The sequence below is a fragment of the Anopheles coustani genome, chromosome X (assembly GCF_943734705.1).
Source record: "Anopheles coustani chromosome X, idAnoCousDA_361_x.2, whole genome shotgun sequence".
NCBI classification, from domain to species: domain Eukaryota; kingdom Metazoa; phylum Arthropoda; class Insecta; order Diptera; family Culicidae; genus Anopheles; species Anopheles coustani.
Window position 1 is genome coordinate 14,521,596 of NC_071290.1, and position 22,229 is coordinate 14,543,824.

Genomic DNA, 22,229 nt, shown 5'->3' on the forward strand with positions numbered 1-22,229 from the left:
TTTCGCTTTCTTCTTATTCTCAGCCATTGGTCAGCTTTCTTGCTGGACCCGGCAGTGCAGACTTTCTTTCCCCCCCGTAAAATTCTAAGCTCGCCTTGAGCGATGCATTCATGCGAAACGCGATATGGACGAAGGAACTACGGTGCGTTGCGAGTGGTTGAGCTTATTTGAGTCAGTTTTCGGGGGGGTTGTTTTCGTTTCCAATTCTTCTGCTTCAATTCTGGTGGCATTAATGATGCTTATCGGCAATACACTTTGCTATGCGCTACAACTAAACTAACCGTTAGAACGAAACATTTAGCACCATTATGTCCCTATTTTTCTATAGAAACTTACTTGTCCTCGTTCAACTTGTTAAAAGTTAAGAAAGAGTTGCCCAAAATAGGGAAGAACTTATAATTGCACCTCAAAGGCATTGATAATGCGATGTGCTTTAGGATAGTTCGTTCTGTTGCTCTTTTATAGCCGCTACATTGACTCATTGGCCCGACTAGCAGCTGCATTAGGAATAATATTTTGTCCATAAAAAGAAGAAAGGTCAATGCAATCATGCTCGGCACATTTTCCCACATGGTCAGCGTTCGCTATTGGTGAATAGTTTAGCAAGACTTGCTATCGGCAACTTGCGGTCTAGATGGCGATATGTCAAACATTTATCCAACGTTTAATCCAACAGAATCAATAACACCAAATATTGGCATCCTATTTGGGGAAAAAAAGGAAAATATCTAACTGTCCTTTACGACAAAATTAGAATTCGCAAACATTTCTAAGCAGCTAAAAGAGTTCGTTTTGCTTAATGCATATTTCGTAATATGCTGTTTTAGTTTGTTTTGCTGTGATAATACGAGAATTCGAAGGTAGTGCAGATTTGGTAACGGCCACAGCTCCACTGCGTCTGTAACGGCTTAAATAATGCCCATCGAGTTATCATTGTAAAATTTAATCAAAAAGGTTGCTTTAAAACTACTCATTCTTTTCAATGTAGTTTTCCGAATAATTAAATGTTCAATGATTTTTGTTACACCAGGTTTGTAGTTTCTTCCTATTGAATTGCACAACAACAGAATAAACACGTGCCAAGTAGAAATATGTAAAATAGATAATATATACTCACGGAGTGGCTCATATACTTATGCAGTATTTCTGATAAGAAATAAAAATTATACATTGAACATTGATGTATGGTGAAGGTTCTTTACTCATTTTTACTTTGTTTCCATCGTTTCTTAAAGTTATACCCAATATTAATTTCGAATTAAAAGCTCAACAAACAAACAGCTTGACAGATTCATGAATCTTTAGAGAATCGGAAAGATTAATAAAAATTTGCTAAATCGTCAATGTCTAAAGAATTGAATATTGCAAGATTCATGAATGCTCGTCGATGTCAAATTTGCACGCTATGTGCTATGAAGGTATTTAATGCTCGAGAGGACTCAAATCATGATGTTCTAATTCTTATAAACTTTTCATAACTTACAACATACTATTATGCAGATGTTTGATTTACACAGTTACCTATGTATGTTATGCCTAGTTATTTTATGTTAATTATGATATGGTAAGTTTCGCGATTGTTAATAGTTGGTAGACCACATGGTGAAGAGGGCTTTTTCTGTTTAACAAAATTTACGTACACCGTTCACACGTCGGCATAATTTTGTTTTAGTCCGTGCCAATATGCATATTGGCGACGTAGATATATTTTTTGGTGGCATGATTTTGTATTTCGTGCGCGAGAAAAGCAACACTGGTGTCTCAAGGACAAAGTAGAAAATCATACCGCCGACGAAGAAATTTGCGAGGTCAATTCCGATGATTTGCTCATGTAGACGGTGTGTAGCTTTTAGAAGAGTTGTTGAAAGTATACGTAATATTCAAGAAAGAAAATATAGCAGTAAAAGCTACCAGAAAACGGTGATCATTGCTCGGTGCAGGATGTTTGAGTGTTTCAATGTTTTGCATTGTTGCCCGGAAGCTGGTGGGCTTTGCATTGAGCATGTGTCTGTTTCCACGTGATGTGCGTAGGGAACTAGAGCTCGTGTGTCAGTGACATGAAAAGCGGGGCCCGTACGCGTTCGGGCAGTGTTCGAGCAGTTTCGGCAGGCGCGCTGGTCAGGTAATCGAGTAGTTTCGTACCCGACTATCCGACAGCCGTTTCGGACTGTGTGGCCTATAGCCTAGAGCTGGTTGGTTGTCAGACGGGTATGTGGTCGCGTGTAATAACATAAAGGCAGCGCTAGCCCAGGAAGGACCACCGAGAATACCCGCGGCCACCTGTCCGGATAGGTCTGACGGACCGTGCGTTGAAAGTGCATCGTGGTGTGGTGTCGTTTTTAAAAGGTAGCCGATTAAATGTGCCATCAATCAAATGCAGAAAACGATGAGATTAACGGCGAATAACAAAGCGCGCTAGAAAAGGAAATAAGGAGAAAAAAAACAACACGCTGCCCATATCTATTTTGATCCAGGTGTCACAGACCGTTTCCCGTAGTTTGGTAGGGTAATGCTGTTCGATGCTGAATGGTAAACAGTATAAATACGACTTAAATCAGCCAAAACGGACAAAGGTGCGGTTGGCTCGTGCCGTGAATCCTTGGTGAGTTGCGATAACCTTCACCTTTTTTGTGTTCTCCGCCTCATCGCAGATTGGTTTCAGGGGTTAGATATTGTTGTTACGATCGACAGTGACAGTGTACTTTCGGTGCTGCTTTCTGTTCCTTCGCCTAGGCGCGCACGTTGTGTGTGTGCTTGTAGGTGTGTGTGAGCTCGTGCGTGGTACACAATAGATATCTCGAGACGTTATCCGTAATGTTTAAAAAAATGCTCTTACTAAGTCCTAGAATACCGAGCGAAATATCCTAACCGCACCATGCTGTTGTAAAACGCGTTAAATTCACGTGAAATGATAAACTTTTCCATACATTGACATGGGATTTGCCAGTAAGCTTTTTCTCGCACAGTGTGATTATGACAGTAAAGGGAAAGGTGCCTGTCTCATAAACGGCCAGTAAATGTTAATGTTTTATGGCTTGTGATTGAAATAACTACCCGTTATCGGCAGCATGTTTCAGCCATAGGCTTGCATCAGCATTTAAGGCTGATAATGTTGCAAAACTACCCATTTAAGAAGAAATCCGTCACAGTACCGTGTCTGATGGCGTTGTAGCCCCGTACGTGTGTAGGTTAGCACCTCCCCGGGGGTAACGTTTTGCAAAATACGCTGTGAAATGTGTGTTGGTGCGCTCGAGCTAGTTGATGACTTTTTTTTTTGGGTTGTAAAAATCGGCTGACAAACAAACAGTAGGCGAATGGGAATATAAACATTATACTTTCTCGGGTCAGCACTTTATTTGCGAATGAAATGCTTTCAATGAAACAAAGATGGCTTAGATGAGAGGGATAAATGGAAAGAAAGCTTCAACAACCCTAGCACTACAATCAAACTTCCTTTATCTGCCGTTTGGCATTGAGTGTTACGAATTTCACAATCAATCCGTCAATTATACCACCGTACAGGAAACCATCAGGATTATCCCTATCGGTCAATGAGATAAAGCAGGTGCGAGTGCTTTCTCCTCCAGCCCAGGCGGACCACCCCAGCTAGGGAAGTAGCGACGGTCGGGCCTGTATGGGCAACGTGGGCATCCGGTCAACGGGGCCTGCGACAAGCTGCGACCGCAACGACGACACTGTAACACCAGCACCACCGGAGTCGCACGGTACGAACCGGACCTCGGAATGCGATAGAGCCGACCACACAGGGAGGGATACGGTATCGGCATCGGAACAACACCCCGACCAGGCAGGGCAGACGGCAAAGAGAAAGGCTGTGACGTTCCAGGTACGGTGTTAATGTTCCCTCTGCTTTTCATTTTATTGCTCAATTTCACGGGGATGCTGCTGAGGGTTGGTTTATTTTAATGGTTTACAATCGGCTTAACATGTCAATGTTGTTCACCTTTTAGCTGCCCCCATCAGCTGACGACGCGCACGTGAGTTGGCTCCGGTTGCGGTACCATGAGGCAGTAGCCCGTCTTGCTCGCACCGAGTGGCTTCGACGCACCGTACCGGTTCTGGCCAATGCACTGCACGCTGCCGGTGAGGTCACACCGTCCAACCGAACGTGCAGCGAGCGAGGAGAACGCTCCCGTCGAAGGGCCCCGTACCGGGTGCGCCCATTGGCACGTATTTCCCGTCGCCGGTACGCTGGATCCTCCGAACTTTTCTCCTTTTGCTATTTGTGTTTCTTGTTAACGCGTCTGTCTGGTGTCGTTTTACTTTCAGCTGGCACCAGAAGACGCTGGTCAGTGAAACGCAGCTTCTTAAAACCAGCTGGCCGGTACGACAGACGGAACAGCTCTTTCTACCCGCCTTTCCGGTGGACGAACGGCGTGACCGTCGCTACGGAAACCGCGTGCACGTGGCGAACGGTGCGTTCGGGCGTGTGTTTCAAGTTTGCGAAAGTGCGGCCGCGGAGCAGACCACCCGTCCGTCGCAGTATGCACTAAAGGTGTATCGCAAGTCGGATGTATGTAGCACATGATTTTATTCAGCTCGTTTTGTGTAAGCGATTGTTAAGACGTTTTTTTTTGGTTTTAGATTGTTTTCTCCGACGCGGTACAACAGCTCGTAGATGAGGTGAACATACAGACGATCTGCGGTCATCATCCTTTCATTGTGCGCTGCGTTGATTTCTGGCAAAGTCGAACGCACATTTTTCTACGTAAGTCGGGTGGAGCTCGATTCATGAGCAATCTTTTTCTATCCCTATTGCTTTTCCATATTAGATCGGAAAACTGTCAAATCATCTATTTCGAAACATGTTCAAACAAACGTGCTACACACAACCAAAAGACCTAAGTATGATTTTGTAAATAACACCTTTTTAAAGCTTTAAAATAACTTCCGATTAATCTGGATTAACTATAAACTAATTCGATTCACGAGCAATCTGTTTCCACCCTTACTGCTTCTTGATATTAGATCGAAAAGCTACCAAATTATAGGTTTTGAATCTTGTTGCAAATGTCTTTAAACAAACATTATGTTTTTGCAACAGGTGTGACTCTCAACAAAAAAAGTTTATTATGATGTTATTAAATGGCATCTTTTCAAAACTTTAAAATAACTTTTTCGGAATAGAATGTGCTAGCTGGAAAATGTGTATGAAAATCTCATTTTGTATTGTTTTTTTAGGCAATATGAATATACATTTTGATAATTACTTGTATCGTTCAAAAATGGCGTACACATATAAAAAATTGAAACAGATACAGATACTGCTTATACTTTAAGTCTTAGAGTAATCTTACAAAGTCCATATTCATATTTGCCTCTTCATAAAATTTTATACCCGTGATATGTCAGAACTTCTTCAGGACAAAATCAATCATCATATCCATATTTGCCTCTTCATAAAGTTTTATACTCATGATATGTCAGAACTTCTTCAGGACAAAATCAAAGGAGAGAAAAAGAGAAACAAAAATAAGTTACGATTGCAACACTTAACTTTGTTTTTCCTTTGATTTTTGCTTACAGTTTCCAATTATTACGGCAATGGAGAGTTATTTCAGCGGCTGAAAATATTTTGTTCCGAGCTCAGTCGGCTGTATGTAGCAGAGTTGGCGCTAGCGATCGGTAAGAGGCGTGCTTTGCCATTCACAGAGGTGGTAAGGAGACTAATATACAGTTTCTAAACACACCTAATTTATCGTAGATTTTCTCCACAACGCTGGTATTATCTACCGCGACCTAAAGCCGGAAAATATACTGCTCGACGACGACTATCACATCAAGCTGATCGACTTTGGGCTGAGCAAGTGGCTTCGCATCGGCAGCCGCACTTCGACGCTCTGCGGCACTGTACAGTACATGGGTAAAGGAGGCTCCCCCAAAAATACGACGGCATAAGGCTATCGTCATAGGCTTAGGCATTTTTGCTATTATCACCACCACCACCACCACCACCACCACCAACGTCGGTGCACAAAGTTCTACAATCCGTCGTTTTCTTGTGTTGTGTACCGCTAGCGAACCGGCAAATACCCCGAGCCGGTTGTCATTCAATAATTAATTTCGACGTTCCGATTGCTTGGTGCACTGTTGAACGACGTTTTCGAACGTCTTTAAATCGAATCGTCTTCATTTCGTCGTGTAGATAAGGTGCTGCAACGAATTCGCAGAGTTGTTTTTTTGTGTTTGAACGGCATGTTCGAATGTCGACAAAGGCAAGCATTTTGGTTTAAAAGCTATTGCCTAGCATTTCTTGGAACTTGTTGCAAAAATCAAGGTAAAGATAATTTTTGAGTTGATTTCGCATTTTGCTAAATCGACCTGGTGGTGATTGACGGAAGGCATTGGGCCACGATTGCACCATGAACGCGCGCTCGCAGACGTTCGACCTGCGCATGGAGGGTCGCCAGGTGGATGAGGCGGTGTCGAGCATCTTCCACACGATCCTGTTCCACCGCAGCTTGGGCAAGTTTATGTACACCGGCGAGGCGATGTACTCGATCGGTACGATCGGCTACCGGGATGTGGACTGCGACTTCATCGACTTTACGTACGTTTGCTGCATGTCGCCGCTGCTCGAGCAGAAGCTGCGGCACGAGATCGGCAACTTCAGCCGGCAGCTGCGCAGCAACGACAGCGGCGGCACCGGCCAGATCAGCCTGGAGTTTTTCCAGCGCAAGAAAACGCGCTGGCCGTTCCAGACCGACTGCATCCCGTGGGAGGTGTGGACGATACGGCTCGAGCTGATGACGCTCACGAACGAGGACGATCGGCTGGTGTGCCGGGAGCGCGTCAGCGACATGCTCACCGACAAGATCTTCTGCATCACCGAGATCATGAACCGGCACGACTACGTGCCAAAGATACCGAACCAGGCCGAGCTGGATATGGTGTTCGACACGAGCTACCCGGACGTGCAGCCGTACCTGTTTCAGTTCAAATTCAGCACCGCCGGTCCGACCGCGACGTCCGTTAGCAGCACCATGAAGAAGTTGATAAAGGAAACGCTCTCGTTGTGACTAACACGCCGACGCTCTCTCGTCCGGCGGCGGCGATTCGTCCCTCGAACTGTCTCCATCGAACGATCGCTCGCGGGCCTTCCGATCGCGCCACCGTCGCAAACGCTATCCGTGCGTTCGACGTTCCGAAGCAGAGGCTAAGCGTAGCTACGGCCTTGGCGTTGCTTTGCTAGACGCTGCATGTACCACAAACTTCGACAACAACCATAGCATAGCGCTAGCCACACATAGCGAACTTCTTGAACGGCGCTATGTAAAGTGATTCAGAAAGTGATACATTGTCGAACATAACTGTTACAACACAAATGGCAGGACTGCCCCGTGGGAGAGCTAGTTGTTCGTGTCCGCCTGCCGACTGTCTTACTCAGCTGGCAGATTTTCTTTTTTTATTTCTGAGCAAAACAAAACCATAATACTGATACGTTTAGCAAGCGGACTCAATCAAGCGACTCACTTTTTCGTTACTGCTTTTGTCGGCCTTACATTACGGTTTTATCTTAAGCACACTTAAGTACGAAGGCTTTGTCTAGGAATACTAAGTAGAAACCACAACTTTACAACAACCAACACGAACCATAGGTGAGACTAGATGTTAAATGTTTATCCAAAGATTTTTTCAATCACTTCATCCAGCCCTTGAAGGTGCAGCGTTAAACGTGAACCGAAAAGAAGGGAAAGGGTGAGATGAAAAAAGATTAGTAAAGCGCGATGATGAACAGAGGGTGAACGCTAAACACACTCTTTCTCACAAATCAGTGGGTACTGCCCCGGGTTTACAATATTGGTAGCTTTAGTGTTGAAAACAAAAGAAAACAAAAAACACAAAAAAAACAACATAAAAAAACGAACTCACAGTCAGGCCAAGGCAAATTTAGTCCCATTAGGCATTATTTTAGTTCTAGTAAGTGTATCTGTATATGTTGGCCGTGTTCGGCAGCAGCATTATTCGGCTTCATGTCGTCCCACCTGCAAGCATACATAAAAAAAAAAAACATATTAACCATACAGTAACAAGATGCCCCGTATCTGTAGAAATTTAAGGAAACAAGGATGTGAAACCCGAAGCTAAAGGCTCCCCACCCCCTCCATATGGGGAAGAGCCGGGAATGCTTTCGAAAGCAAACGAATGCCCCAACTCCAAATCCCAAACGCTACGGCTTAATGGATCACGACGCAACACAATGCCCCATTTTTACGTTGTACTACGTCTGCTTTTTTAAGCAAAGCATCTTATATCAATCAAATTAGCTTTAGATGTTTTTTTTTTAGTTTTAATTGTTTCAATCTCGGTGAATTTACTGTTAATAGTTTGCTTGGGTGTTAGTATACGCAGAAAAGATCATAAAACATAAAGGAAATACGTTTTCCGGTCGAATTAACCAAGAGCTGTATAACATTGAAGTAACAAACGTACCCGACTACTTTATCGTCGTCGGGCAGGCTGTATCCACACTATCTGTAAAAAAAAGTAATGATGTAAATAGTTCGTAAGTAGTACTGCACATTCTGTAGGCAATGAGGAGGGAGGGTACAGGTGAGCAGCCCCTTTGCTCTGCCCATCGGAAGTGAGTTGAATTGCGAAAGGTCCTCAATGTGAAGACGGCCCCCTTAATAGAAATAATCGTTGACAAAGGAAATAAAAGTGATGCCTCAACACATGATGATGAAACTGGAAACCTTAAACCCGACGTCACGTTTTCTTTCTCCAATGCCACGCGTTGTTGCTTCAAGTCACTGCAAAGGGCGCACCACGTAGATTGGGAGTGTTAGGATTTTGGTTATCCTTGAGGCACCGTTTTACGACAAATGGTCATAGTAAACAGATGTCGTGGGAGTATGCGTTAACCAATGGAACGTTCTGCGCGCCAAACGCGGATTATTAGTGCAACTCATCCAGTGTGTTTGTGGGCTGTGTATATAGAATAGTTACGCGTTTGAAAGGAATGAAAAAGATCGCACCGTGCAAACACTTGGAAATGTGCCGTGTTATATTAGTTTCTTTCCGGACGATGGAGATCTTACAAATTTGTTATGGTTCACTTATTAAAAGTCAGCGGGTTTCATCGACTAACTATAAACTAGGGAGACGAGTTACAACATTACGGAAAAAGTGTATGTGAATGCAAACGAGACCACAGCACATCTAGTTCCAATTTATTCTACGCATAAACCATCACTAGACAATAAGCAAGCTTCTGAAAAGGATAAGCGGTTTGATTCAGTGTGCATCTGTGGAAAAGAAAAACAGCCATCCGTAGGGCTTACGTTGATTCCAATACATCTAATGTTACTAGCATCATGAAAGCATTCAATTCGAGGCTTGTAGACACATGAAATGTTCCACATGTTTTTTTGTTTGTTATTTGAATTTATGTTTATTGCTTTAGCCTAGGGCACGCTGTTGAATATTCAGATTGACTTTACCATTTAGTTTTTATTGCTACAGACAAGTGATATAGTGATGATTTGCTTTTATCGGAAATTGCGGAACATCTTATTTGGTTTTTGTATTGTTGGTCAGTCAAACAATTGGATAACAAAGCAATAGGTTAGCTTACACAGCGGTGGTGGGGATTGTTTCTAACCACAGTTTAAACATGCGATCCACTAGGGCTAAGAAGACTGTGAACGGGTGGAAATATGATATGCACCTAAAGAAACCGGATCATCGCTTGCAACTCCATGCAAGCAAACTGATATACAGGAAACAAAGAAAAGAGAAATATGCGAAACTGAAAACGATTCCCGCCTGTGTAGGTTTAATGAAACCCTGCCGAATAGTCCCCGTCCGGTCCTTGACTTTCTCGTGTGGCACGTCGGTAGTAAATGTTCCGAACATTCACCTCCCACCTTGGTGGGGACTTTGCCCGACATCGGTGGGTGGATGGTGCACCGTTCTATTCTCACTCCGTATTATCCCGTCGGTGCGGATCAGTTACTACTCTGGCCTGACGACTTTTCTGTTTTCAGGTAAGTAACTGCCAGTACTTGTTGATTTCTAATTCTTTTCATTATGTTTGTTTCTTTCGTTTTACCCCAACCCTCCCACTATTGCGGCACATTTGGCGACGGACGGGTCGCATCCTGTTTACTGATCCCCCCCCTCCTCCCCTGGTGGCAAACCAGCGCCGGAAATAATACGCGGTGAACCGTACGGGCATGCGGTCGACTGGTGGGCGCTGGGCGTACTGGCGTGCCGGATGTTCACCGGGCAGGTAAGCTGTGTTTCCACTGGACGTTGGAGAATAAACTCCAAAAATAACCTAATCCTATATTTTGCCTATATTGAACTTTATAATTTCCATATTTAACACCAGGTCGTTCGGGTGATTTAAAATTTTTGCAACGTTCCCTTGCCACAGCATTTGTTCTGACAGATGTTTGTAAGTTTTACAAACAGTTTCACAAGTTATCTGGCCGTATTTATGTGGTCTATCAATATTAAAGCCGAACTTTATTTCGCACCGTTTTTTAGGAAATATTCGTCTTAAATGCTACTGGTCCATCCACTGAAAAGTTGCGAAACTGATTGTAATACCATCCCAAACTGGAAAAAGCTTGGTAACCGACGATGTTAGTGGTAGGAACGAAAAACAAGGCTGGCCGCTGTTATGCCGTTCGCCGGAATATCTCGGAACGAAAACATTTATTGGAAACCATTCTGGGTGTATTCGAAAACAGGGGGAGGAGGGGGGGAGAGATACCGGCTTTCCGGTCAGTCCGTCTGTTAAACCGATAAAAGATCTTCGCCTATCGGAGTTCGTTCGTTACACCGAGCCGCGTGCAGAAGCTCGCGGTTCGCACAGATTTAAGTGGGTCGTTTCTAGCCACTCCCAAAATGATACGCCTTCGTCCAACGAACTATTGGCTCTCCACCCGGTTGGACGCACCGTCGGCTGCTACCGGTTCCGGGGTGGATGAAACGGGCGTGACGTTTTCCACGGCTGGGGCGGCACTGTTGGGGGAGGTTTCCACGCTGGTCGTGCTTTCCGGGGCGGGGGCGGCGGAGGTGGTGGTGGTGGCGTTATCCACAGCTTGTACCGCGGCCGAAGAGGATGTTTCAACAGCAACAGCAGGGGCAGCGGTGGTGGCCGGGCTTTCCACAGCGGGGGCAGCGGCGGTGGTGACGGCGGGGCTCTCAACAGCAGGAGCCGCGGTGGTAGTGGGATTTTCCACGAGGGGCACGGCGGTGGTAACGGGGCTATCTGCAGCAGGAGCAACGGTGGTTACGGGATTCTCAACTGCAAGGGCAGCCGTGGTGGTAGGGTTTTCCAAGGCCGGGGCAGCGGTCGTGGTGGGATTATCCAGGGCAGGGGCGGCCGGGGTAGAGGTGCTCTCTACCACTGGAGCAGCGGCGGTGGATGAGGCTTCCAAGGCAGGCGCAGCGCTGCTCGCGGGGCTCTCCGAAGCAGGGGCTACGGTGGTAGTGGTGGGGTTTTCCACAGCAAGGCCAACGGTCACGGCTGCAGTTGCATTTTCCAGTGCAGGAGCCACCGTGGTGGCGTTGCTCTCACTATCGTCTTCCTCCTCCTCCTCCTGCGGGGCCGCCTGTTCCTGAGCCTGTTCTTCGGTGTCGCGCGAAACATCCGACTCCGAATCCGTCGTGTTGGCCGACTCCGGCTCGGCAGCGGTCACGTCCAGCATCAGACCCGTTCCGGCTGGCAACGATGGCCTCATAGTGCCGAGCTCCATAACGGGCCCTTCCTGCGGCATCGGTTTTGCCCGACAGGTTTCTATTACCACCAGCGTCGCGAGTAATAACTGTAACATCTTCATGTTTGAGCAAAGGCTGCAATAGCAGATGGGAAAACAATGGATGTTTAGATGTAACTTGAACCGGAGAAATGTCAAAAAAGATCCCGTGACAATGGGAGAGTGATAATTGCAATGAACCATTCGGGACGTTTTGCTTCAATTAAAACGTGAAATGAAACCGTATTATTTCTTCGCTGGCGCTTAAAGCCACACACACACACACGCACACAAGCAAATTTGCGAATTATCAAACGTTTAGTTTAATTTTTAACACACGCCGTACAAAATACTAAGCACACGGTAGGAATGAACTTTCTATAAAGGCGTTCGAGTACGGCATTCCTGGGACACATTTGATTGAAACGGGACAAAAGCCAACCGACACAGATGGACAGATCCTAATTGATAAAAAAAAAAGTGGAACAAATCTCTTCTCTGCCCGGAAGGCGGACGGGAATCGCGACTCTCGGCGACAAACAGTGTGGAGGTTCTATTGGCATTTTTCGACACACGCAAACACAATGCACACACCATGAACACTGTTTTGTGGTTGATCGTTGATCGAGCCTGGCCGTTTGGTGGTGTGGTTGCTGGACGTGGAGTGCTGGAGTTGCGCACCAACTCCTGGAAACAATCGGGAATGCTATCACGCGGGATGCTGCTACCATCTATTGCTTACCTTGTATTAACTTTTTTCACTGTCTGGGTTTTCGCTGGTGGCTCTCCGCGGTTTTGCAGCTCTTTTCGGCTCGATCGCTCGCGGACGTATTGAGTTCCAGCCAGCTGGCCACCACCGTATTTATACCTTTTCTCCGCCCGATCGGGACGGGCCGCGAGCGAGACGGCTAGCGGTTGCGCGCGTACAGAAGTGTGCAGCGGGTCGGCGGGGTTTTCGGTACCGGTCGGTGCGGTGCAGACCAAATTAGCGCCGAGTGCAGCTTTCGTGAATGGGCTTCGCGGTGAGAAGGGCAAAGGACTAAACCGAATGAATTAGGAGTGTTCTGTGATGTGTGTGTGTTCCGGGCGGCGTTCGAAATGCTGGATGTGGGTTCAATGGTTTCAGGCGGGTGTGAAAAGTGAAAACTCCAGCGAGTTTGTTCCGTACGCACTTAAGCTACCCGCAGTTGCGTCGTCCTTTCCGGGGCAATTTGTGACAATGGAATCTCACTACCTAGGGAGAGCCAGCCTGCTTTGTCTAGGTTCCGTCCGGGTTGATGGCACCCTCACTTCCTTGATTTTGGTCTCGGTGTGCGTTTTCTAACCTAACCTCCTTTTTTTTCTTCTTGCGATAGGGAAACGTTGGATCTCGATAAGGCTTTCAAGGATGGGAAATGTGTTGATTTGAAGGAAAACTATCGCCGGATGAACATTTCCCAACCGAGAGGGAGTGATGTTTTTTTCCCACTCAACCGACCGATCAGTGACCGGCAATCTCCATCGGGATTAAATTGAGCGCCAGGAGTATTTACCGTGCGCAAACGCTCGATGGAATTTTCCCACCCATCAAACAAGCAAACAACCAACATTTGTCCACCGAATGACGAGCCGTTGTCCAGCGTGGGTGTTTGGTCGTCAAATAAGGGAAGGTGTCCGGGAATAGATTGTTGAGACAACCGCGCCTTATTATTGTTAGATTGGCCTTATCGGTGGCATTCCGGGTTTCTCTTCGGGTAGCGAAGGCGCACAGCAACGCAACCGAAATCGCCACCGAAGGTCGACCGAGCACGGACGAGATCGGACAAGATGCTGCTGCTGAAGATGCGAGCAGCACGCAAGCAACAACCATACACACACACACACACACACACACACACACACACGCGTGCCGCTCGTGAGCTCGTCTTTATCTTCGATCTCTGGCAGGCCTTCGGATCGCGGGCTAATATTGTTGCATTATTAGCTTCATGCTGCGGTACGCGAACCGCCGCCTGTGTGTCGCTCGGTGGAAGAGGTTAAACGGGAGGTTGCCCACCACCGCACGATTAGCTCGCGCTGGTTGTGTGGGATTGTGTGGCTCGTTTGTAATGTTTTTTTTTTCTCTTTTCCCTCTTTTCCATCTCAAATAATTTGTTCGATTGCGTACCGCCGTATCTTGCTTCCCCGCCCAGGGCCGATGCACCGCCCCTCCTCCCAGCTGCATTAGAAGTCCGAAGGTCTTCACACTGTTAGGAAAAACGAGCGCGAGCGCGCGCGCGCGATCGAAAAAAGGGCGCAAATCGTGAAATATCGAATGGTCGTGGCTCACGCGGTGGTCAAACACGTGTCAATGGTGATTATTACGGGCACATCATGGGCTTCTGAGGGGTTGTTTTATTTAATTCTTTCTTGCCTCCTTTCTTGTCATTGTCGTCCCCGCTGATGGGTAAATAATTATTCCTTCCTCCCTCCTCCGATTGCATTTGGTTGGCGCAGGAGGGCTATCCTAAGATGAGGCGGTGTTACGCAAGCCGCCAAGAAGCCGCCGTTCGCCATAGCTCGGTCTGACCGAGCTGGGCACCTTCGGCTCTGAAGGAATTTTCCAACCAAACCTAACTCAAGCTATTGCTTAGATTATTTGTATCTATACAATGCTCAAGTTCCACCCGAATTCATCGGGGGTTTGCGTTGTTGCGACCAAATTCCGTTTGTGTATCCGGAACTCCTGGAAGAGACTACTCCCGGGTGAGTAATGTGAGATCTATTTGCTTTGTGCTTTTGAAACTAGCTAGTATTTAACGCCTAATGAAATCTACACCTCCATCTAGTGATTTTTGAGGAGGAACAACGACCAATTCACCCGGTGAGGAATTAGAGTACCAGTATCGTTCCAGATCACGAGCTGACCAGTGCCTGCATCGTCAATTCCCTGGCATAGACCTCATTTGAGCTAATTGATGATGGCATTTTATCACCGGGACTTGGATGGCGCTTGTCGCTGCTGCTGCCCGAGAGTTGCCCCGCCGACGAAATCCAAGCCCAGGATGGCCTGGAACTCGGCGGAACTGCACCGCCAGTGTCCGCCGTTGGCCCGGATGTAGCCACGGCGTCGAACGGCAATTGACGAACGATGCGGGGCCGTACAGCGCTCCGTGTCTACCCGTGTGTGTGTGTGGAAGGGGGTAGGAGAGAAAAGGCACACACGGACACGGAATTGAATTTAATAATAATAAAAATTTCCGGTCGTTATTGAATTATTTTGCGTCGTTGGAGTACGGGCCCCGGCCGGGCGATGCCGGTGTCTAGTGCCTATATGTGCATTCTTCGGCGCTCGTTTTCGTTTGATGCCTGCGATGCTGGGGGTGGAGAGTGGCTAGCGTGGCAACGGGGGATGTGTGTCTGGTCAGTGACCAACCCCAGTCCCCCGAAAGAGGATCCGGAGCGGGTGCGTTTAGGGCTGGTTGTTGTGTGTGGCAGTTCCTGCCGTATGCCGCTTGGCCCCGTGCAAACCCTCCTCTTTTTCTCCGTTTCGCTCTCCGTCGGTCAAGAATGTAAGCCGAGGTTCGAGATCGCGCGTCTTCTTTGCCACTCGTCTATGACCTTCTCTCGTGACGGACACGCACGCACGTACCGAAGCACGTCGCTTCCGGAAGCTGGCAGCTGTAATTACCCACCGAGAGCCCCCGCTCCCCCCGTTCGGAAACCCGGGTGACCTTGGCCAAGCGGTACTCTTCGGAACCGTTCCGCCGAGAGGTAGGTGTGGGCTTCGGGAGGGGGGGGGGGGGGGGGGGTTGGGTTGGTGGATAGGGTCAAGAAAAGGCTTTTAAAGATGAAAAGGGGAGAACGCAAACGGCCACAATTACGGCGATTTCCCATCACCGATCCGGGTCTTGCATGTGATTTTCCACTCATCAGCATCGCTGCACCATCATCATCTCCTATCCACATCTCGCCCTGCACAAGAGTGCTCATTGATCGATCGGTTGATCATTCCCAGCCCCCCGACCCGCCCGAGCGGGAAATTAATCACCATCCTCTTCGCACCCCGATCGAAATCTTTGCCCCGGATGAATCATGCAAAACCGGCATCAAATCGGCGCTCATCAGCTGGCGGTTCAACACTCGTCGCTCCCTTCGACTTTGGCCCCGTTCTGTCTGCATGTGAATACAGATGCATATATATTAGATTAGCCAGGGCGTCAGGGCCGGGCCCTCATCGAGCAGCAGAAGTTTCGTTCAACTTTGGAGCAAAAGTTGCGGCACCTCCCGAATATAGGGGAAGTCGAAGCAATACGCACCTTCTAAATGTCAGTTTTTATTGAAATTGTAACAGCATTTCTTTTATCACGAAATCAAAATCAAAACCACTGTTGAAACATCCAATGGTTACTAAAGCAAACCTTAACAAGGTTTTATTTTATAACTCACACTTTGCAGCAAATGATTAAGCATGTTAACCCAAACAGGGGGAGGAGAGACTTGAGTATTCATTTTACTTTCTAATGGGACTATTTTTTGTATCATTTTCTCTTTTTATGGTTTTAAATGTTTGCAAATTACTTTTAGTATTTTTCGTAATTTTATTGGATGAATTTGGGGATCAGTTAGATGGCAATACTTGTGTTTTTCAATGTGTTCAATAACCAAGTACCAGTGGTTTTGCAGCGCACTGTATACCAACATATTCTTGTTGTTCATTAGCCAACGAAAAACACAGACATCTTTTTTAAACCACATGAATAACTTCAACCGTGGATCAAATATTTTTAGAAGTAATTCAGACAAACTATAGTAAAGCCTATTATACAAAATAGATTGCAAAGCGTATGGACAAATTTGTTGTGAACTTTAAAGGGACCTGGGAAGAATTTGATCGTACACACTTTTAAAAAAACTGGTTTACAGTGCACGAAAGCGCATTCAGCAGATTCTGAAAGTCATTGGAGGACACATTAAAGTTAAAAACACGTTTATTATAATTTATCGTTTTGTTTACTTTAGAAAAACTAAAGAAGTCATTTCATCTTGTCACTATATTTGTCGATACATACTTTTATCTTTTTTCATTAAATGTTAAACTGTTTGTTTTCTGTCTGATTCGTTAGTGTCATATGCGATATCAACAATATGCGAAAAATAATCACAATCGTCGAGGTGACCACTTAATCACGTCGGTCACTGTAAGTTGTAAACTTCAAAAGTTGACAAAACACACAAACGAACGAGCTTTAGTTAGTTAATTATGCATTATTGTGTCCGACATGGCAAGAGACACGAGCAAATGCGAGTGCATGTTGGCCCCCTCCGGTCCGTAGCGCCCCAGCTTCCCCCTACAGAGATGAGATTTCCCGATGCTCAATGAAGGCTTTGTTAAACTGCTGCTCAATGAACTCGCGCCCGCCAGCAGCTCGCGTAAGTGGCTGATACCGTGGCCTCCCGGGGAGGACGAATCCATCGAACCCGGGTGTTAGGGCATTCGTTTCGCTTCCCTCCTCCTTCCCCACCGCCTCGCCACATGATGCACCCTTCCACTCCCTGTCGCACCGCGTGACGTACGCTCATGGAGACGTGTCGTGTTCGATGTGTGTTTGTACCGTTTCATAATTCTCGTTCAAGTGCATTCGTTCCCCCTGAAGAGCGTCGGTGGTGTGTTGCACTTCGTTGCCGTTCGCTCTTGCTGCAGCAGCCCGCCGCCAAAGGTCAGCGCTTGCCATGGGCTTGCCCTCACGATGGCCCCCCGCTCGGGAGCGGCTCGTTAGGCGGCAGGATTTATGTGACCGAACGGATTTATGCTGGCTTGCAACGACGCCGACGACGGCTATGCTGCCTGCATCGCGCTCGAGCTGTGGATGGAACGGTTCGAGCGATTGCTAACACGCTCCGCGCTCTTCCGCGCCAAGTCAAGTCATGATTTTGGCCCCAATTTGATGAAGAGTTTAAGGTGCGGAGAGATCGCCGACTGACCACTTCGGCGATTGCGGTTCCTCCTTGCATCTTTGAGGCCAATATTTTTCCTAATAATTTTCAATGCTCTAACAGCATATGAAGTAAAGTAAAAAACACGAGTTTTTTGTTGGCGGGAGTGGCCAAATTGTTACTCAAAACAAGAGTACGCTAAATTGCTGCTTCACTTTAAATACAATTCTTTATCATTACCTCTTCAATTTTATAATTTTAGAGTGGTAAACTTTCCATAAACAATGATGTAGACCAGGGGTCGGCATACATTTCCTTAAAAAAGGCCAAATGATTAGAAAGATACCGAAAGCGCAGGGTCGGGATACCTTAAATGATGAGTTAATATGTCAAAGTAATATTTAACCCTTTTGAATAGAGTATCAGCTTTTAAATAGTAAACTTTTATTAAAAAAAATGGTGTAAGATGAAATATAAGAAATTTCGAAAACGATCAAAAATCAACGAAATGTAGTATGATTCATTTAGTTGAATTTGGATCGTTTTTAGCAAATGTATTTTGGTTCGTTGTAGTGTTAATTAATTTGTTTGCAACCGATTCTCTACTCAAATTATTTCAAAGAGTTTGGTTTGGAATATATCGCATATGACTACAATAATGCGATAAAAAACTTTCATCTAACTGATATCGAGCAATGCGTTTTTGATATATCATGTTAGACGTTGCCATTCATTTGAAAAAGCTGCACACCTTTTTCTTTATAAAAATCATTATTCCTTCTAAAACGAGGTACGTGTTTAAACGAAACGAATTAATAGAATAAAAATTTACGCACATTATTGGATAAGGTGTATGTACTGCTTTTGGCTGTCAGATAAATGTTGTGATTCGCCATAAGAAACCCTAATTTTTGTAGTGTTTTGATGCATCATACCCTTTCATAGTTTTTACAAATACTGCGTCACTCTGAGCCTGTTTGAATAGTTGAACAAAGTTTCGTCTTTATGATTTCCAGACAGTGTTGTGGTCAGCTTCTCACTCGCTTTACTTCCGTCTTCTTTGCAGTATCCTTTTGACAATCTGTCGCGGTACTTGTTGGAACGTCCCGGTGACGGAGCAGCCCAAGAATCGGCGACTACCTCAACGGAGCGACCAGAGCCCGCTTGGATACTACCGGAAGCCGTCGAGCGACTTCCGCCAGCCGAGCGGGATCTGCTTCAGCGGCTGCTGCAACCAGCGCCAGAGAAGCGACTCCGGTCGCTGCTGCAGCTGCAGCGTATCGCCATATACCAGCACTACCGCTGGGATGACGTGCGCAACTTTAAGGTAGGAACATTAAAACCATCCTACCGGAAGCCTGTTTAATCGATTGCTTTTCGTTTCTTCCCTCACCTTCCTGTTTGTAGATGAAGCCGCAGTCGTACATGCAACAGAGCTGTGGAGAATACGAGACGATGCAGGAGATGTTTCCGGAGTTCCAATGAGACACACCGGCCATCAGTATCGACGCGTGTATAGAGAAGTGAAATAAACCGATTTGCAAGCAGAAAGCGAACGATGGTGTTGATGTTTGTTGTCGTTGGCGGTGAAAGATGTACCGAGCCGGTTCCTCCGGAGCAGTCCGGAGCAAGTGCGCCTATTGCGAAGACACAAGATGACGCGTGCGCATTCACCTGGTTGGACTTCGGTCCGGAGGCTGCGCAATATGGAGCCGGCAGCGCCGTAACACAACGCATTGCTTCTCGCGAGCGCGGATATTATTGAGGCTACAGGTTTAATTGTCTCTCGAGTGCGCGCCGTGCAGAAGTTGAAGGTGATGGTGCCGTCTCTCGATGCGCTGCGTTGTGCTATGATCGTCGATGCGCGATTACGCTCGAGAGGCGCGTGCGTCGAAGAAGGACGTCGCTCGAGTGCTCGAGAGGTCGCTTTCTTACGACGCCGTCTGGCGGATTGCAGTACCCGCCGTTGTGTTGTGTGTTGGCCCGTGCCCAATTCAAGTGTGAACGGAAGCAATTTGGCGCGAGTTTCCTCCGGTGGTTTGGTTTTGTTGTTTGAGGTTGAGCACGATTGCTGAGCTTTGGGTTTTTGGCGGTCATGGGCGCACTCGAAAGAATGCCACGATGGAAATTTGGCAATCCAACTTCCGCGTCTCGAGCTCACCGGCTGGCCTTTCGCTGAAGGCAGCGACAGTCCGCCGAGCGGTCTTGGTATTTTTTCAAACTTGCCGATACATTTGATCGAGCTTTTTTTTTGGGGGCAGAATTTTCTTCATCAACTCATTCGGAGCCATCAGAACCGAACGTCAATAATGGGAAGCTGTCTCCAAATATATTGCGCCTAGTTTCTATAGCCACACGTTTATGGTGAAGCTTGTAAACTTGGGGGATAAAACTTCATTTCTCTTGATAAAACGTTTAAATTAGATTTATTTAAGAATAGAATTCAAATCTTAATTGACAACTTGCAACAAACAGTCCATAATTAATCCAAATTCATGAAGTGTCTATTCGACTCTAAGTCTATAATAGTCTTAGTGACTATTTAGTATAGCCGCACTTATGGTGTTTATTGGATACATGTCAAAATATTCATTTTTCTGAAGACTTTCTGTATTTTAATAATCAATGGCTCATCTAGCAATGCTCGATAACCTGGAAAATCCTTTTAGGCATACATCCAACCAAGTTCTTTAAAATCTCTCTCTACTCCCATCCTTAAACTGCCACTTTAAGATCAGTAGTACTATTTTACTGCTTTTTGTTGGCGTAGATTCCGCCGAACAATGATTCCCCAGATGTTTTCCACTGGATTTTGATCCAGTCATAAGAGGTATAAATTCAACTCTTTTCCGAAGCACTTGATGAATATCTGTTTGATTAGTACTTATTTATTTCATTTTTATTTTATTGTTGTTTCCTTAAGCTTTCGGAAGGAATTCTTACACGATTTCAGGCATAATATACTCTGTTTTGATATATTAGACACGCCAATGAAGATATTCTATTACCTCATTTTGTTTTAAATAGCTTGTTTTAGCTTAAAAGAGCGGCGATGGACCAGGCTTTCGCCTTTATATTTCCTTCAACGTATCTTCTAGACTAGTCTAGAGCCATTTGTGTGTTTTGTTGAAAAATAGATTTGTTTTCATAAGTTCTTTACCATTTCAATGTGTGTCTTTAATTGTATGTTTGCACCTTTAGTTTGAAACCTTTTCGATATGTATGATATAAGTGTGTAATGGAGAGATTTTCAAACGTTTCTTAAGGTTCTCACTACTTAGCAGAAATGGAAAGTTGCATCCGAAAGCTTTTTGTGCGAGCAAGTGTCGGTCGGTCTCTTGTATGCCAGTCTTGTTACCCGTTAAGCTTTTCCGATTTCCTTTTTCGGTCCTATGCTCCGGGAAAAGGGATTTTAGGCAAGTGGTATCATATTTCCGTTGGCCTTGATTGACCAATTTCGATAAATTGCATATGTTGTCCATCGTTTGTCTTGTTTGGATGTGTTTTTCCCTTTGTTTTCGATTTTTTTTACGGTTGTTTGTTCCGTAAATTAAGGGAAAACAAGGTTTCGTTCTCTAGAATCATTTAGATTAGTTGTCCAGGTAAACATTTATGCCACAAAATCTTTCTGATACGGTACAGGGTATAGATGTAACTCCTTGCCACTCTCTTCTCACACACACACACTCTCTCTTTCTCGTTTATTTGCCCCCAAAGTTCCACTGGATTCCGTTCCTCTCTCGCGGATTTGCCCGGAAAATCATCCCTCCGCCTCCGGTAGTTTCCCCCCCTCCCCTACTTCCCTTTCTCTTTAACGTCAGGAAAGCTGTCAAATACTGTTTGATTGATGTCTGGCGTCTTTTCGGCCCAGGGAAATTTGTTTACGTTTTTTTCTGCCTCACAGCTTCTGTCTGTTTTTTTCTCTTCTCCCTCTTCTTCGCCACCTCCGACGCAGTCGCGAGAACAAAAAAAAAAGCTGAAAAGGGGGAAGAAAAACCCCGTCACCCAACGCGGGTGGGAAAACCCTTCACCAACACCGACGCGTGCGGGTGTGTGGAACGTAAATAAATCCCACAAGTGTCGCTCGTGGGTTTAGGCTGTACCGAGGGTCGCGTCTCTGCCAGCTCTCTGGCGTTACGAGGCTGGACGCTTCCTTAGTGCATTTTCCCGAGTCGTTGTCTTTTTTCGCATAAGCAAAGCAAAGTGGTGGTGTGGTGAGGCCATTTTAATGGCGCCCAAAGAAAATTGTTGACGCTCCTGGTGCGGAGGTAGGCAGCTCGAACGAATCGATCTGCTGCGTGCAGTTTCATGCGTTTTCCATGCTGCTGCAATGGCCGAGCTGAGGCTTGCATCCTTCGTTTTCCTGTGTGCTGTCTGTGCGCGCGCGCGCACGTGTGTGTGAGTGAGGGAAAACTGACAGAAACGGACGGCGGCCGTGCCGCGAGTGGTAGTGCGAGAGGCATGGCAGTCTCAACAGGGTGGTAGCAGCAGCAGCAGCAGCAGCAGCGTTTTGGCAGTGCACCAGAGTGCAGTGGCTCTTTCCCCCGTTCGGTGCCACATCCCCAGTGGAAAAATTTGCATACTTTCCATTTTCCGCCACGC

At 46.1% G+C, this 22,229-nt stretch overlaps 2 protein-coding genes across 4 annotated transcripts; both read left to right on the forward strand.

The window, feature by feature from the left end:
* Positions 1-2,201: 2,201 nt before the first annotated feature.
* LOC131268612 (serine/threonine-protein kinase S6KL) lies at positions 2,202-19,169 on the forward strand. Of its 3 annotated transcripts, XM_058270837.1 has the most exons (11): positions 2,202-2,346; positions 2,475-2,602; positions 3,523-3,847; positions 3,972-4,207; positions 4,291-4,534; positions 4,606-4,729; positions 5,548-5,646; positions 5,726-5,884; positions 10,167-10,255; positions 18,694-18,954; positions 19,035-19,169. In XM_058270837.1, the coding sequence occupies exons 3-11, from the start codon at positions 3,635-3,637 to the stop codon at positions 19,110-19,112; spliced, it is 1,503 nt and encodes a 500-aa protein (XP_058126820.1). In that variant the 5' UTR covers positions 2,202-2,346; positions 2,475-2,602; positions 3,523-3,634; the 3' UTR covers positions 19,113-19,169. The 3 variants fall into 3 exon arrangements, with proteins under 3 accessions (XP_058126820.1, XP_058126819.1, XP_058126822.1); XM_058270836.1 differs by lacking the exon at positions 2,475-2,602; XM_058270839.1 differs by lacking the exons at positions 2,202-2,346; positions 2,475-2,602 and adding an exon at positions 2,755-2,811.
* On the forward strand, positions 5,936-8,723 carry LOC131268613 (autophagy-related protein 101). Its single transcript, XM_058270840.1, has one exon. It carries the CDS (start codon positions 6,384-6,386, stop codon positions 7,038-7,040), a length of 657 nt encoding a protein of 218 aa, XP_058126823.1. The 5' UTR covers positions 5,936-6,383; the 3' UTR covers positions 7,041-8,723.
* Positions 19,170-22,229: the final 3,060 nt, after the last annotated feature.